The sequence below is a fragment of the Anabrus simplex genome, chromosome 1 (assembly GCF_040414725.1).
Source record: "Anabrus simplex isolate iqAnaSimp1 chromosome 1, ASM4041472v1, whole genome shotgun sequence".
Lineage (NCBI taxonomy): Eukaryota > Metazoa > Arthropoda > Insecta > Orthoptera > Tettigoniidae > Anabrus > Anabrus simplex.
Genome location: NC_090265.1, coordinates 1543476029 through 1543490413, shown reverse-complemented (window position 1 = coordinate 1543490413; position 14385 = coordinate 1543476029). Strand labels below are relative to the sequence as shown.

Below are 14385 nucleotides of genomic sequence, written 5' to 3'. Positions count from 1 at the left end.
TTGGGACCCAGTGGAACCATCAGCCTGTAACGAATAGTAACAGAAAGGTCAGGCAATCTGAACATAATATTATAAAACACTTGATAGTAGGAGTTGCCAAGAATGCAAAGATGGCAGTTGAAGCACTGCAATTATTTTTTTTACCAACAAAATGTCACACGAAACCATAACATGTACAAATCTTTACATATCGACAATTCTATCAAAATTCTCTCGACCCTACAATGTAGCCGATACTGTTGTTTGTTGTTTAAAGGGGCCTAACACCTAGGTCATTGCCCCATAGCCGCCAGGCCTACTAATCGTGTTGAGTTGAAGGCATGTTTAGGTCTTCTGTTCCTTGGTGGGGCACCGAAAGTCTCCCACACGAATTTGCAAGCTCTCTGGCAAAATGAAGGTAAAGGAATCAAATATTTCATCTGTACAATGGGCATAAATTGTTTCCATTTTCTGCTGAAATGTTTGAAATTTGAAGACCTACTCCCAAAACCTGCACAAACCGATGGAAAAAAATTGACGTGGTGTGATACTTAACAAATATAACTGTAGAAAATACTACAGTTTGTTGGAACTAGTGAACATTGATGAAATACTAGATGCACTTAAAGGCAGATGCGGCTCTCATCAACACATTCCGTCCATGCCGGCTAACTACGGGATAAAGATTTTTGCACTTGCTGATATATTGTGGAAGAAGGCCTGAAGGCCCATACCAGTGTGAAAACACGCCTCACTAAATTGTAAAAGGATCGGTTAAACCCATACCAAAATCTGGTAGAATCGTTACTTGTGACAACTGGTTTGTGTCTATTCCTCTCGCTCGAGATTTGCTTGAAAATTTTAAACTGACGCTTGTTGGAACGATTCACAAGAATAAGCATGAAATTCGCCCTTTTATGACAAATGCCAACAACCAGCCAGTGGAATAGAGTGTATCTGCCTTCAGGAAAAACCTAACCCTTGTGTCATAAGAAAAGACAGAAGTTGTGAACTGGTTCTATCTACCATAAGGACGATTCTATTGATGATGATTCAGATGGATCAAAACCGTCAATGATTACCTTCTATAACGACAAGAAGTCTGGTGCTGATAAGGTCTATGAAATTAGGCCTAAATGTTCTCCGTGGCAAGAACATTACAACGTTGAACTTCGGTTGCGTTCTTCTCTTTCCTACACATTGCTGGTATTAATGGCTACATAATTTTCAAAGGCAATACCAACACAATCGCAAGGAAAGATTTTTTTAAAGATCTTTGCCAGGCACCTCCTCACAGACTACTTGAAATTGAAGGTTCAACTTGAGCACATCCCAACTACAACAAAGCTTCATCACGAGTAGAATCGACCTGAGTGCGATGCAATTTCTGCAATCGAAAGAAAAACAGACCAACAAGGTACCAGTGCAAAGGATGCGGTAACTGCATCTGCCCAGAACATGCTCCCGCATATTTGTACAATGACTGCTGCAACAGAGCATACATTATATACGTCTTATATTTCAACCAGTTGTACTGACTTAAAGTACACGGTAGTGGAATCTGTCAGGAGACGAGTTTCATTTTTCTGATCATGATGTGCAAGACTGAAGTGTATATAGAAGTATTTTTGAACTTGTTTGTGTAAATATCCTGGCCCTTTTTTCTGTATAAGTGTTATGCCTTTTGTATACAGTGTTTAAAGTCAAAATAAGATGGGGGATAGCTGACAAGACTGACTTTACGTTTCCCTGTTACTCGTAGCCTTCTCCACATTCCGTAGAACATGTTCACATTAAGTGTTTGATGATGATGATTGTTGTTTAAAGGGGCCTGACATCTAGGTCATCAGCCCCTAATGGTACGAAATGAGATGAGATGTAATGACAAATTTAAAGTCCAAAATCCTCCACTGACCAGAATTCAAAACGCGAGGACGAAGAATGAATGGACATGAATTTAAAACAATCAGTGGATCCGACCCGCAGTGCCTCACATTCACAGAAACTGACGTAAAACAATAGTATTACTGACCACGAGACTGCTTCTAAAGCACAATACTGGATCAATGATGCTTGCAGTCTAAAGGGATCCAAAATCCATGTCATCGGCCCCTCATAATTGTACTTATCGCTAGGAAAGTAGAACCATGTTATTTGTCATGGTGCGGTACTAATCAAAAGGAGCGTAGACTTGCGGTATTCCACACATTATGGTACCACTCACAGGTAATGAAATTCGAACATGTAATAGACCTATGGTGTTTCGCACATTGCAGCATCATTTACAAGCAACACAAACCTATGGTGTTCATCACATAAGACTACTAACCACAGGGACTCGTACTATCCCGTGGCGTTCCTCATATAGTGGGTACTAATCACAGGCAAGCCAGAACCAAGTAAAAGCGACCCACGGAGTTCCCCGCGTGGTTCTAATACATTCATCCCTTGGTCACCCCTTTTAGTTGCCTCTTACGACAGGCAGGGAATACAATGGTGTATTCTTCGTCTGCGACCCCACCCACAGGGGGTTGTGTGTTTGGTCCGCAAGAGGTATTTTATTTCCCCCAAGTCCTCCGACAAGCCGGTTAGGACTCCCCTATCCGCCACCTGGGACGCGCCACGTGGGAGTATCACCTCTCCCCCTGCTACGCCAGCGTAGTAGGTTCGTGGCATCAAGTGTTTATCACAATAAATTTTGTTTACTATTTTCACTGTTAGGGCTTATTAAATTTTGTACCTTAATGTAGAAATGCCTTGTTTAGATTAATTATTGTGTGAATTTACAATCAGTTTTGCTAAGTCCTGCGATTTGCACTTGAAAACATTTCGAATTCTTTCTAACATTAGTGTTGATGTAAATATAGTGATTACAATATAAAATAGACTCACAAACGAGAGAAATACGATAAGGAATTCTTGGGGAAAAAAATGGAAATGAAAGGAAATGAAGCTTACGAAAAGACACACGTTCAACGGAGAGTTAAGGTACAGCCACAGCTACAACAGTTTCCTCTACTACAAACGTACTGCTCAATGAAACTGTACTAATACCATGCCAATGTCACTATATTTACATCAACACTAATGTTAGAAAGAATTCGAAATGTTTTCAAGTGCAAATCACAGGACTGGTAGACATAATATCCATATTCCAATAATATACAACGGGTGATTGTTTGGTCCGCCCTGTCAATATATTATTAATATTTGAATAATTTATAATTTATATCCATATACTGAAAGAGGATTGGGGGGGGGGGGGGGGGGCAAGAAAGGAATACACACAACGGCAGGCCAGTGCGGGAAGAAGGAGCAACAGAAAAAGGAGACAAGGACAATGGGTGTTCCTTTCTTGTTTACCCTTCACACCTTCCTCTCAAACTGATTTGACACTTACCCCTATCTCGAAAGAGTGCATGCGGAATTAAGAGTGATTAATTTGAAGAGAGTAGCAGCTAAACATCCAGGGCTTCCACTTGCACAAATTTTAAGAACACAGGTGAAACGGGTTTCATCGGGAGATTTCTGTCAGCTACCTGATAGGGAAAATTTGAAAAGTTCTTGATGCAGAGTGTGGATAATTCCAATATAATTGGTCCATTACAGGAAATGATAAATTTTCCATCCAGTTCATTCTTGGTTGTCTGCGTTTCACCCGAGTGTACAAACTTGGACTCATCAGTTGATAAGTAGCACGCCTAACAAGACCAAGACGCATGACTAGTACATGTAGAGGCCATTGCACAAGCTACTTGAAGCCTCAGGCAGTGCCAATGCACTACGAGAGACTTAGTCTCTTTTACAGACATTGATGCCTGCTAGGCTATCAGATGTCAAAAGTTTCAATTGGAATTATGAATTTATTCAATCAGGACATATACCCCAAGTTCCCTACGTGAACTGAATTCCATATCAACAGAGAGTGAAGATGAGATTTCCCATTCGAACCTGTATGTTAAATGAACTTTGGGAAATACCTGGGCATTGGAAACGACAAACCGAGGCAAGAGATTCCGTACTCACAACACTAATCAGGAAGACAAGCAAGTATTACTTTTTGGTACATGAAGGAATTTGGAACACCTTGTGAAATTAGGTACTTGGTTTGTTGATGGAACGTTAAAATTATACCCCAATATTTGAGCACAAATTTTCAGTATCATTGGTAAAGTCAAAAGAACTAGGGACAATTTACAAAACAAAATATTTCCAAACCCATTTACATATTGCCTGAAATCAGAAAATGTGCATAAAAAAGTGTGTATAACCATTCAGGAGGAAATTTGCAATTCAGTAATACTATTCAACTTACTGGTGCCCACAATACACGATTCTGAGCTAGCTGTACCATGGTTGCCAAAAAGCATTAACCCTAGACCGGACGCACCAATTTCTGTCACACTACCGGGCGTGCGGTTGACTTTGTCAACCAGTTACGTTTTCAGTCGTTTACAGGCTTCCAATCGCATAAGCATTTCATTTAACGGCATTTTATCTTTTGTTTCAATGTTATTCTCCAAATAAAGTTAAAAACTTGTATTAGTGATTAATAAGAATGTACTTAAAATGGATAATCATGAACTCGTGAACTAATTCTGATAGGGACATGAATACTGCGCCTATTTATAATGAGTTAAGCAGTAGATACATAATTAAATTAAAATGATGGTCATATTTTAATATTTGTACAATTATACAATGAAATGATCAGATATAATAGCAAAAAATTACTGGATGAAAAGTAAACTTTGTTACCGTGTCCAAGAAATCTTTCTCACCTTATCCCCCGAGCAATGCCATAATTTCACTGCGGTTCGCAAATTTAGCATCGCGCTCACGGCTGTAATTCACTTCCTCCTGCTTCCTAGAGATGTACAAATTAGTCCTGTGTAATAGTTCATCGACCATCTCAGCGTTCATCAACTGCATGAAACAGTCTTCTGTTGATACCTTCCTCGCCTACCCTTCTGGTCCTGGCAGTATTTTTACAATATTCCTTGCTTTTACCCTCGAAGTAAGTTTTGAAAAGTCTGTCTTGGACTACATTGTTCCTCCATCTCTCCCGAAAATAAATTCCCTTTCGTTATTGTCTTCATAGATCTCACTTCCGAATCGGCCTCCTGCTTCGTATCACTGTTATGATCCTGATCTGATACGTTTATAATTTCCTGCTCCCCATCCGAAAAATCCAAGGCAGAGTCCTTTATTTCATCGGACAACTGGCTCAAAATGTCAGGTATGTCTTCATCATTGACAAAACGAGACCAAAATAGAAATATACTACATGTAATTACGCCTGACTTTGCCTAATTACCCGAAAAGTACAGAGGACAGGAAATTTTAAAGAAATATATTTTACTTACATGACCAGGCGCGCGGTTGACTTTGTCAACCAGCTTCGGGTTCCAAGAGTTCGCTAGAAATAATTACGCACGTATCGCTTCCATTATTGTTGAAACGCGACTAAACTGAAGGTCAAGAGTGAGAGCAAAGGTATTAGTTGCAAGGTGGTGAAAGACTGACAGTTCTAGGAATTACGGTGAAAAATAGCGCGCTGGTTGACAAAAACAACCAAGCGCGCCCGGTCTAGGGTTAATAACCAAACATTTTTTTTTTTAATACGGCTTTATTGGTATATCGTAAAGCCTGGTTAGAAGGCTTAGAAGTTGAATACAACAATCCAATGATCATGAAGAGAGTATACATATGCTCCTGGTCCTAGCTTTTGTTCCTTTTCAAGATATTCAAGATGCATAAACTTTTCTCGGTAGTGCTGGATGCTAGGCTACCCATAACGAACTACTTTGAAGAATATTAGGCGTATGTCTGTGGTAGACCTCGAAGAGGCAGACTACCAGCTGTTCCTCCTTGGTATTCTTCAAAATTGTGAAATGTGTAGTATGATGACATTTTCACTGGTTAACCTAAATAACACAAGTGAAGAGTGGCACAACCAACACCAGCCAGCCTACTAATTAGGAGACATCATCCATCACTGTAGGCTACATAGATCAAATTTCAAAAAGAACAGGCTGATGCGGAAACAGCTTTGTCATTGGGCCAAACTGTGAAAGAAATACCAAAAATATTTGGCTTTCTTCACAAAATTGAACCCAATCAATTACAGTAGAATAGCAAAATTTGAAAAATGATGATAGATGTCTGAAATATCCTTTTCATTCTCTGGGTCCACATATGAGGACCACATTTTATAACTTTATTTCCTTGACACAAGACTTCAACATCTGAGACACAGAGTCCTCTTCTGTGAAATTTCTAGTACCTACTTTCAGCTGTAGAAGTCACCACTGTGAATCTACATCAAGTTGTGTTATTCTCTGCCAACTTGTGCTCTACAAAAGTTGTACAATGGTGCCGACAGATAACCCTCTTTCAAGTAAGTGGAAATAAATTTGGTTAGAGCTTAGTACTTGGATTCAGATTTTCTTTATTTGCAAAGAAAGCTTGAAGGATAGCTGTGATAATGTATGTAGTATTATTATTGTTACACAGTGTTTGGTACATCAAAACTATATGGCCCACATATGTGGACCTCAGGTCTCAATTGCGATTGTGTTTTATTTGTAAGTTATGTATTTTCTTTCAGATAATATGGTTTTAACTGACTAAAAACTGTTAAAAATAGTAATGCTGAGTTATCAGAAGATGAACGTACGCAGAATGTGATTTTGAAATTACAAAGTGAAAAACCTTGAAATACTTCTGGAGTTTTTCGGGATATTTTCGGCTCTTGTCTGGTGTTAGTTAAATATTTTCTATTGTATATGGTTATATTTGCAAAATCACAGTACTCCTGCAGTTGTCTGTGTCGAGTTGGAGGATGTCATAATTTTTCCACTTTGAGATTGTAAAATAATTTTATTGTGTGTTTTCTGAAGACCATTGGGAATAAACAAAATAATATAAAAATTCCTTTATTGTGTTCTTTTTAACACATATGTGGACCATTCATTCCAAGGTCTCCGCTAACTTAGAAATAGTTTTATTTATGAATTTGTGTTTGAAATGAGCCTAGGGACCTAAGAAACAAAATAGTTATTTTTTCAGATCTCGCAGTCCCACCCAGGACTGAAGAGGTTATCTCAAAAAAATTAGCCACTACTTCATTCTACAGAAATAGGCCCTATTTCATAAATGCTACTAACTTGTACAGAAGTATTGTACTTAAGGCTATATGTAAGTTCAGTATTATGCAATTGGGGATTGCTGATTGGGAAAAATTGCTTGGGTCTAAGAACTTAGGGGAATTTTAGAGTGGGAGCAAATGCTTGGATCTAATAAGTGTGGTGGTGACGGTAGTGGTAGTTGTTAACTGGGCAGGGCAACCATCCTCTATTAAAACAAATCAGAGGAGAAAAATTGGGAGGTTTCCTACACATCAAAATATCAAGGTATCAGCCAAAGAAAGACAAGGGCCACGAAGGACATGAAAATGGAAGACTCTCTAGGCTTTGACATTTATTCTTTGTCTCTCTCTAATACCCTATGACATTATCACCCAGTAAACATGGTCACCATATGCTCTTCTAGTCATATATACTGCTCTGTTCAATGTTGTATAGGTCAGGCAATTGTACAAAAACACAGTTTTTTCACACCTCCACTCATTCCTTGTACACTAATGAATATGTTTAATAGCATTTCAGAGCTCCTACATGTGAATTGGCGATGGTCAGCATCTTTACTGTAATACTAGGGAATAAATCTCCATTATCACTGAGTGAAATGTAAAATGAACACATTTTTACACTCAGGGAATTCATATGATTTAGGCCTACAGTTTTCGGGTTACAGACGTGAAATAATGTTCGGTGGCGTAAGCCAACTCGTGGAGCACGAAAAAGAATGAGACCAAACAATTCTGAACAATTAATTCTGCTAGTAAGAATTTTTCTTATGGTATACATGGATATTACTGATCTTTTGTTCCTTAATGAAATGAAATATATGACAAAGTATACAAATTTGTATTTGTATCTCTAGTATGAACAAAAGATTAAGAGACAGAGTTCTAAATGAATGGGTGCATGGGTAAGACTTATAAAAGTGAATTAAAAGAGAAAATTGATTCAATACGGATCATGAAATATTAATTCAAAAAGGGACCCGTCAATAGGGGGAATTTTTAATAACTACCATACAAATGGTGAATTCAAAAAGTGACTCGTCAATAGGGGGAATTTTTAATAACTACCATACCAATGGTTCCTAAGTATTTCAACTTATCCCTTAACAGCCAAAACAGCTAAATCAAAACAAAACGATTTTGATACTTCTACAGAGTTTGAAGTTACAAATGTATGTTGGGACTGTTTCCAAAGCATCTATTAACACCTATTACTCGGATATTACTGATGTGGTAAAGGTCCTCGAAATATTGAACTGTACGCTCCTAAATTGCCTTCTTTTTCAAAATCAACCTCCTCTGGTTGACTGGAGAATACCTCAAATCTCAAGGTAGGGTCTAGTATGTAAGCATTCTTCTTTTGATGGTCAATTTGAAAACGCATGCAAGCGTGTGTACAAAAGCAATGTTCTATAATGTAATACACAATTTAAAAAACCAGTCTTGATGCACACAAAATAATGAATATGTAATATTCGTAGGTAAATAATAATATACTTTCACAGGTAAAAGAACTACGATTCTTACCGTACCTACTATTCCAGCTTCGCCGGTAAACAGAAAAGATAGGTCGTCGAGGTCGATTACCAGGATATGAAAATGATGAAACGTCGGTGAATTCATCATCAGACTCATGATCAGACTCCTGTATCACTTCAGCCAATTTGTACATTTTGGTACAATAGACAAGACACTTCAGGATTTGTTGACGTTACATGATAGCCTTCAGAATGTCGGTATATTGTACTAAATTCACCATTCAGATCACCCTCTCCATTAAACAATTCTTAATTATAATAACAAAATAAATCATCTCTTTTTCATCATAACACTTAACGTCCTAACCATCCTAAGCAAAGAATATGGCGCGTTTGAAACTTAAATCTTTCAAATTTGAGACAAAGAGAAACATAAGACAATCAATCATAAACAGAATTTAAACAACATAAAAATGAATATTTCCTAATAAATCAAATAAATTCCCCCTTAAAAGGTCCAGTAGAAAAAAAATATCATGATTCGATATTATTATTAATAGGAAAAGCACCCGAAAGGGCATGTACAACATGATTACATCAAATTTGAAATTATTCTTTGCTAATATGCGTGATGCTTGTAGTCCTTTTTGAACATAACACAATATGGTATTTTTCTTATTGCTACATAACTTGTGGTGGTAGCCATGAATGGCTAGTCTTGTGATTGTATGTCTTCGTTCTTCGTTAGGTTTTTCCATGATCTGTCTTGCATAGCATCGGTACTGTAAAATTCCAAGTCGATGTCCATCTGATTCGTTTCCTTTGTCTAGCAGCTAGAAGTGCATGGTAAGCGTCAGTAGATGGCAGGCTGAGCTTATACCTGATATCCTTTATGAAGAAGGTCTCTCTTGCTAATTCATAGGCAAGTCGCGATGGTGCATACTTCCTTATTCGCAGGCAGTGCTTTACGAATCTTGCTTTCACCTTTTCAATTCTCTCGAGGTTCTTGTACGTTAGATTTTCCCATATTAGTTCTATGCCATATGTTATTATTGGTGTTATTGTGGCGTCGAAAAGAGTCATAGCTGTATTCAGCGATAAGCGATGAAGGTTTTTGAGTCCAGTTATGTATTTAATAGCCCTTGTTGTCCTTTCTTCCTCATGGTAGCTGAATGATCGACCCGTTGTCTGCAAGGTGATGCATAGGTATTAAAATGTATTAACCACTACCATCTCTTCGTTGTTCAATAACAGCGTGTGATTTGGTGATGCTGTACCACTTTCCTGAATGTCATCTGCGCTGATTTCTTCATGTTTATCTCGAAACCATTCTCCAGTGCCCATTTTGCCAGGGCATTTAATGTCGTCTGTAATTCCTCTTTGTTGGGGCCCGCTATGACCATATCGTCGGCGTAATAGGGTAATAGGGAGGTACATTCAGGGAAACGGGATGGCCTAGGGAGCGGTGATAAGGGAACAGGGAACTGGAAATCAAGTAGGGATGACATAAAATTGTTAGTGTTGAACTGTAGAAGTATTGTAAAGAAAGGAATAGAATTAAGTACGGTAATTTAATAGATATATATTTACCAGATATTGTAATAGGAGTTGAATCATGGCTGAGAAATGATATAATGGATGCAGAAATGTTCTCACGGCACTGGAGTGTGTATCGTAGAGATAGGATAGGAATGCTGGGAGGGGGAGTGTTCATTCTGGTGAAAGAAGAATTTGTAAGCTACGAAAAAGTTAAAGATGAGACACATGAAATTCTAGGTGTAAGGCTCATTTCTAAAGATAATAGGCAACTTGATATAGTTGGAGTGTACAGATCGGGAAAGGGTAGCACTGACGCGGATTCGGAATTATTTGATAGCATAGTCAGCTATGTGGGAAACGACATGGAAAGAAATGTGATTGTAGCGGGAGATCTGAATTTGCCAGATGTCAATTGGGAAGGAAATGCGAACGACAGGAAGCATGACCAACAAATGGCAAATAAGTTAATATGGGAAGGACAGCTGATTCAGAAAGTGATGGAATCAACCAGAGGGAAAAATATCCTGGATGTGGTGCTGATAAAACCAGATGAGCTCTATAGGGAAACTGAAGTAATAGATGGTATTAGTGATCATGTAGCTGTTTTTGTGGTAGTTAAAAATAAATGTGATAGAAAGGAAGGTTTTAAAAGTAGAATTCTTAGGCAGTACCATATGGCTGATAAAGCAGGCATGAGGGAGTTTCTAACAAGTAACTATGATCGGTGGAAAACGGTAAATAAAAATGTCAACAGACTCTGGGATGGGTTTAAAGAAATTGTTGAGGAATGCGAAAACACGTTTGTGCCTTTAAGGGTGGTAAGGAATGGTAAAGACCCACCTTATTATAATAGAGAAATAAAGAGACTAAGAAGGAGGTGCAGACTGGAAATAGAGTTAGAAATGGCTGTGGAAGTAAGGAGAAATTGAAGGAACTTACAAGAAAATTGAATCTAGCAAAGAAGGCAGCTAAGGATAACATGATGGCAAGCATAATTGGCAGTCATACAAATTTTAGTGAAAAATGGAAGGGTATGTATAGGTATTTTAAGGCAGAAATAGGTTCCAAGAAGGACATTCCAGGAATAATTAATGAACAAGAGGAGTGTGTATGTGAAGATCTACAAAAGGCAGAAGTATTCAGTAAGCAGTATGTAAAGATTGTTGGTTTCAAGGATAATGTCCAGATAGAGGAGGAGACTAAGGCCAAAGAAGTAATAAAATTTACATATGATAACAATGACATTTACAATAAGATACAAAAGTTGAAAACAAGAAAAGCGGCTGGAATTGATCAGATTTCTGGGGATATACTAAAGACAATGGGTTGGGATATAGTACCATATCTGAAGTATTTATTTGATTATTGTTTGGTCGGAGGAACTATACCAGATGAATGGAGAGTTGCTATAGTAGCCCCTGTGTATAAAGGAAAGGGTGATAGACATAAAGCTGAAAATTACAGGCCAGTAAGTTTGACATGCATTGTGTGTAAGCTTTGGGAAGACATTCTTTCTGATTATATTAGACATGTTTGTGAAATTAATAACTGGTTCGATAGAAGGCAATTCGGTTTTTGGAAAGGTTATTCCACTGAAGCTCAACTTGTAGGATTCCAGCAAGATATAGCAGATATCTTGGATTCTGGAGGTCAAATGGACTATATCGCGATTGACCTGTCTAAAGCATTTGATAGGGTGGATCATGGGAGACTACTAGCAAAAATGAGTGCAATTGGACTAGGCAAAAGAGTGACTGAATGGGTTGCTATATTTCTAGAAAATAGATCTCAGAGAGTTAGAGTAGGTGAAGTTTTGTCTGACCCTGTAATAGTTGAGAGGGGAGTTCCTCAGGGCAGTGTTATCGGACCTTTATGTTTTCTTATATATATAAATGATATGAGTAAAGGAGTGGAATCGGAGGTAAGGCTTTTTGCGGATGATGTTATTCTCTATAGAGTGATAAATAAGTTACAAGATTGTGAGCAACTGCAACGTGACCTCGAAAATGTTGTGAGATGGACAGCAGGCAATGGTATGTTGATAAACGGGGTTAAAAATCGGGTTGTGAGTTTCACAAATAGGAAAAGTCCTCTCAGTTTTAATTACTGCGTTGATGGGGTGAAAGTTCCTTTTGGGGATCATTGTAAGTATCTAGGTGTTAATATAAGGAAAGATCTTCATTGGGGTAATCACATAAATGGGATTGTAAATAAAGGGTACCGATCTCTGCACATAGTTATGAGGGTGTTTAGGGGTTGTAGTAAGGATGTAAAGGAGAGTGCATATAAGTCTCCGGTAAGACCCCAACTAGAGTATAGTTCCAGTGTATGGGACCCTCACCAGGATTACCTGATTCAAGAACTGGAAAAAATCCAAAGAAAAGCAGCTCGATTTGTTCTGAGTGATTTCCGACAAAAGAGTAGCGTTACAAAAATGTTGTAATGTTTGGGTTGGGGAGAATTGAGAGAAAGAAGAAGAGCTGCTCGACTAAGTGGCATGTTCCGAGCTGTCAGCGGAGAGATGGCGTGGAATGACATTAGCAGACGAATAAGTTTGAATGGCGTTTATAAATGTAGGAAAGATCACAATATGAAGATAAAGTTGGAATTCAAGAGGACAAACTGGGGCAAATATTCATTTATAGGAAGGGGAGTTAGGGATTGGAATAACTTACCAAGGGAGATGTTCAATAAATTTCCAATTTCTTTGAAATCATTTCGGAAAAGGCTAGGAAAGCAACAGATAGGGAATCTGCCACCTGGGCGACTGCCCTAAATACAGATCAGTATTGATTGATTGTACATCAGGAGGGTCGTCTTCATTGTATTTCGAAGGATATTGGTGATGTTCGCAGTGGCTATATTAAACAGTGTTGGGCTAATGGGGTCCCCTTGTAGTACACCATTTGTCTGCCTGATTTTGTTAGATGTCGTTATTCCATCATCTACTACAATGTCGTTGTATGTCAAGATATCTTCTATTATTTTACTAATGTAGAGTGTCTTTCCAATCATGTCTTCGATGTTTTGTAGTACCGTAGTTGTTTTCTGTCTATAAGATCAAAAGCCTTTTTGTAATCAATGAAGACTGCATAGTATTTTCCGTTGGGCATTCTTAGTGCTGATTCTATCTCGTCCAGAAGAAATTTTACAGCTTGTGTTGTGTTTCTACCGTTCCTGAACCCGAACTGTCATTCTGGTATTTTTTGGTGTACTTCCTGTTCAAGTCTCCTCGTTAGTATTTTAGTATAGATTTTGAAGATGATATTCTCTTGTGCTATTCCTCTGTATGAATTTGTGTCATTTGCTTCCTCTTTACCTTTGTATAGCATTTTAATCTTCGCAGTTCTCCAGCTTTCCGGTATTGTCCCTGATTGCAGGCATTTGTTGAAGAGATTGGTCCATAAAGGAAGTAGTGTTTCCAATGAGTCTTTTAAGATTTCCATGCAAATATTATCTGGCCCAGGGGCTTTCCTACTTTTCGCTTTAGTGATGACGTCTGTGATCTCTTCTGATATTAGCGGTGGTGGATTTTGAGTCCGTTCCTCAGTTATGCTTCTGCACACAGCTACATTAATGTTCTGTTGATTTAGTATTTTCTTGAACTGATCTTCCCATTCTTTCATCGGTATAACTGTGGCTTGTGTTACATTTTGTTTCCTCAGGGCAATGAATGGGTCTTTCTTTGCTGCTTCTGCGATTCTGTTCGCTTCTTCTTCCATGAATGCAGTATTCGTTTCCTTCAAAAGTTGCTTGTAATTTCTCCTCTTAGTTGCATAGGTTTTAAGATCTTCATCTCTTCCTGTCGTTTTGGCTACGTATAACGCTTCTAGTGTTTCTGTACGCATTTTGTAACATATTAGATTAAACCAGGGCTGAGCTCTACGTTGTCTTGGTGGAATAAGAGCTTGTTGAAGTATGTTATTGATTAGTTCTAATGCTCCAGTTGTGTTGCCCTCACCTATGAGCTGCACTGAAGTTTCTATTTGCGTCTCGTTTTTTTTACGATAAGTATATCAATCTTTCTTGATGGTCTGTCGTTGGTGGTCTTAGTAATGTATTTTGCTGCATATTTTCTATTTCAAATGTAGTTTCAATGGGAATATGTTTTCTGATTGGTGCTGCAGAAGACGACCATAAAACTTCTTGGGCCAGATTTCGGACATATACTAAATCAATTGAACTGGTGCCGTTGTGTGCGAAGTATGTTTTGAGTTCTGGGTCGTTTACAAGTTTGAA

The 14385-nt window shown here is 38.2% G+C and overlaps 1 protein-coding gene across 1 annotated transcript in view; it reads right to left on the bottom strand.

The window, feature by feature from the left end:
- Positions 1 to 8982, bottom strand: part of Mps1 (Monopolar spindle 1) — a 225900-nt gene extending 216918 nt beyond the window's left edge. Inside the window, exon 1 of the mRNA XM_067138070.2 lies at positions 8662 to 8982. Within this exon, the coding sequence (XP_066994171.2) occupies positions 8662 to 8801 (140 nt within the window). The 5' untranslated portion in view covers positions 8802 to 8982. The remainder of the gene's footprint in view (positions 1 to 8661) is intronic.
- Between the last annotated feature and the right edge of the window lie 5403 nt (positions 8983 to 14385).